The sequence below is a fragment of the Apis dorsata genome, unplaced genomic scaffold, assembly GCF_000469605.1.
Source record: "Apis dorsata unplaced genomic scaffold, Apis dorsata 1.3 scaffold_156, whole genome shotgun sequence".
Lineage (NCBI taxonomy): Eukaryota > Metazoa > Arthropoda > Insecta > Hymenoptera > Apidae > Apis > Apis dorsata.
In genome coordinates this window covers 232,505-235,227 of record NW_006263446.1, presented here as the reverse complement: position 1 = coordinate 235,227, position 2,723 = coordinate 232,505, and the positions used below count along the sequence as shown (strand labels likewise).

Below are 2,723 nucleotides of genomic sequence, written 5' to 3'. Positions count from 1 at the left end.
AAATTGTACTTAAAAATTGTACGTAAAAATTCAGCTATAATATTATATTATTAGATTAAAATTAAAAAATTTATCAATTATCTTTGATTATTTCTTAATTAAGTCAGATTTATTTAAATTGCACTTTTAAAATTTTTCTAATAAAATGGAAGACAAAGAAAAATAAAAAATATTTAAAAAAATAGAAATTTATAATATATTATCAGGAAGAAAAATGAAAAGTAATAAGTAAAAGTTAAACCAATATACTAATATATTATTAAAAAAATAATTAAAAATAATATAATATATTTTCTTGTGTAAAGTTCCATATTCATTATAATTTATTCATTTGTATTATGTAAAAATATACTATATACTTTCAAAGAGCAATTAAGATACCAAAATTAGTTAAAAAATTTGAATACTTATTTATATAGTCAGATATTTTCATATTGAAAAAATGTTAATATTAATGCTAAAGATTATTTGTTTTATTAGAGATCTTTCATTGAAACTTTTATTAAAAAATGTCATTATATATGTATATACATATAATATTTATCTATATATATACTATTATATATATATGATTAAATTGATATCTTTTTGTATTATTTCTATATAATAAGTATTGTTTGAACTTCAATTATAATTAAGTGAAAATATACATTAAGCAGCAAACAATATTAACATTTTTATATAAATTTTGAAGTAATTTTTATTGTTTATCATTTGTATTACTTGTTAAATAAAAAAAAAAAATCTTATATTTTTCTTCCTTTATAAATATAGCAGATAATAAATGTTTAATTTTGAAATATATTAAAAAAATGTACATAAATTAAATATGTATAGACATAAATTTTAAAAAACATAATATAATTAATTTTTTATTTTTATTCATTTCCTGAGTGTTTTGTATGTTTCCAAGACTTTAAATTATCTAAAACTTGAATTAATAAAGGATTTCCACCTAAACGTGCAATTTCATCTCTTGCTTTCTTGTCCAATTCTTCTAATAAAGTCCTTGTATAAGTAAAAGATCCAAATTTTTCTAGCAATTTAACACAATACCGTTTTACCTCAATATCCTTTGTTCGTTGCCTAAGAATGTCTTTATCAATAGTAGCTAAGAATAATATTTAAGAATATTTAAAAAATTAGATTATTTAGAATTAAAGAAAAGGATACTTATTATTTGTCTATCTTCTGGATGGCTTCGTATAGCATGTATAATAGGAAAACTATACTTTCCTTCAGAAAGATCCTCGCAATAGCCTTTATTATCAACATACTATAAAAATTTTTGGTATACTATAACTTTTATTTTATTATTAAATCTGAAAACTTACCTCTTCTGAAGATAGATTACAATAATCATCACGAATTTGAAAATAAAGTCCTAAAATACTAGTTAAAGGTACAAAATCTTCTTTACATTCAGAAAATAATTGCATTAATCTTACAGCCAGATTAAAAAGACCACCTGTTTCTATAAGAAAAAAATTTAAAAAAATTTAGTAACAATATTAGGAAATATAAAATCACTGAATATAAGATATTATCAATTTAAAATTTACTTTGAATTGTCATCTGTTTATAAGCTGCTTCAGTAGGACAAATATAATTATCTCTCCAATAAATTTCCATACCCTGACCTCTATGAAGTTCTAGTAACTGTTCTAAATATATTTGTATACCCTAATATTAATTTTAATAATATTAAAATCAAAAAATTTATAAAAAAAATAAAAATTTTTACATAGCACATTTACCTCTACATGATTTAAAGCAAGTACTTTTTCCAAAGCAATAAATATGGCATAATTTGCAGCATTCATTGTAGATGCTACACCATAAATGTTATGAGCTACAGGAATACCTCTTCTTAAAACTGAATTATCTTGAATATCATCAATTCTGTAAAAATTATAATAATCAACAATAATTTTGTGATTCTATAAATATATTTTGTGTATCCAATATATTTAAAATATTTGAAGAAAAAAAAAATGATAGTTTGAAGAGTTAAAATAAATAAGATTTATAAACTCACAAGAGGCTAGCATTATGAAGTAATTGTATAATATCTCCAATATCACGAAGTTTATCTGATTTTATTTTTAACCAGTAATTAAAAGCATGTGCTAATGTGGCTCTAATTTGTTTTCCAGGAACTTGGAGAATGTAATTATACGGTTCCAATAATATCTATAGGAAAATATATATATCTCTTTAAAATGTAAAATTCATAATACAATATAATATACAATACAATAATAAACCCGATTGATTCTTGTCATTTTGACAGTTTTCTTAACCTTATTGACTATGATCCACAACAAACTAACCTCATCTTCTTCCTTGTTGCCGGTACGCGAATAAGGTACAATTTTATCTTTCTCCATGACGTGTTCACACACTGTTGAAATAATCAATTTATATCGTTATTATATGCAATTATCACTATATGCAATTAATTGAACTATTATATGTAAGAAAATTAATTACGGTGCACGATCTGCAATACTTACTACGTATACATAAGAACCTCTACTGCGTATGTTATGTCGTCTGCTATGTTATACTAGTAATTTCCACTCAAGATAATATCTAATTGATTAAATATCTTAATTTATCTGAAATAAAATTATATAAATGAAATTATCTCCAAAAATATCTATATATAACAATTATATATAACAATATATAATTATAATTATATATAATTATAATAATAT

At 21.2% G+C, this 2,723-nt stretch overlaps 1 protein-coding gene across 7 annotated transcripts; it reads right to left on the bottom strand.

Annotated features, from left to right (window-relative positions):
• Window positions 1-844: 844 nt before the first annotated feature.
• On the bottom strand, window positions 845-2,605 carry LOC102677003 (geranylgeranyl pyrophosphate synthase). 7 transcript variants are annotated; one of them, XM_006613519.2, is made up of 8 exons: window positions 2,517-2,605; window positions 2,334-2,404; window positions 2,039-2,193; window positions 1,758-1,902; window positions 1,563-1,683; window positions 1,335-1,474; window positions 1,174-1,276; window positions 845-1,111 (listed from the first exon to the last, which is right to left on the bottom strand). In XM_006613519.2, coding segments are annotated over exons 1-8 (969 nt in total). In that variant the 5' UTR covers window positions 2,518-2,605; the 3' UTR covers window positions 845-878. The 7 variants fall into 7 exon arrangements, with proteins under 7 accessions (XP_006613582.1, XP_006613583.1, XP_031365339.1 ...); XM_006613520.2 differs by having other exon boundaries at window positions 845-1,096; XM_031509479.1 differs by having other exon boundaries at window positions 1,174-1,260.
• Window positions 2,606-2,723: the final 118 nt, after the last annotated feature.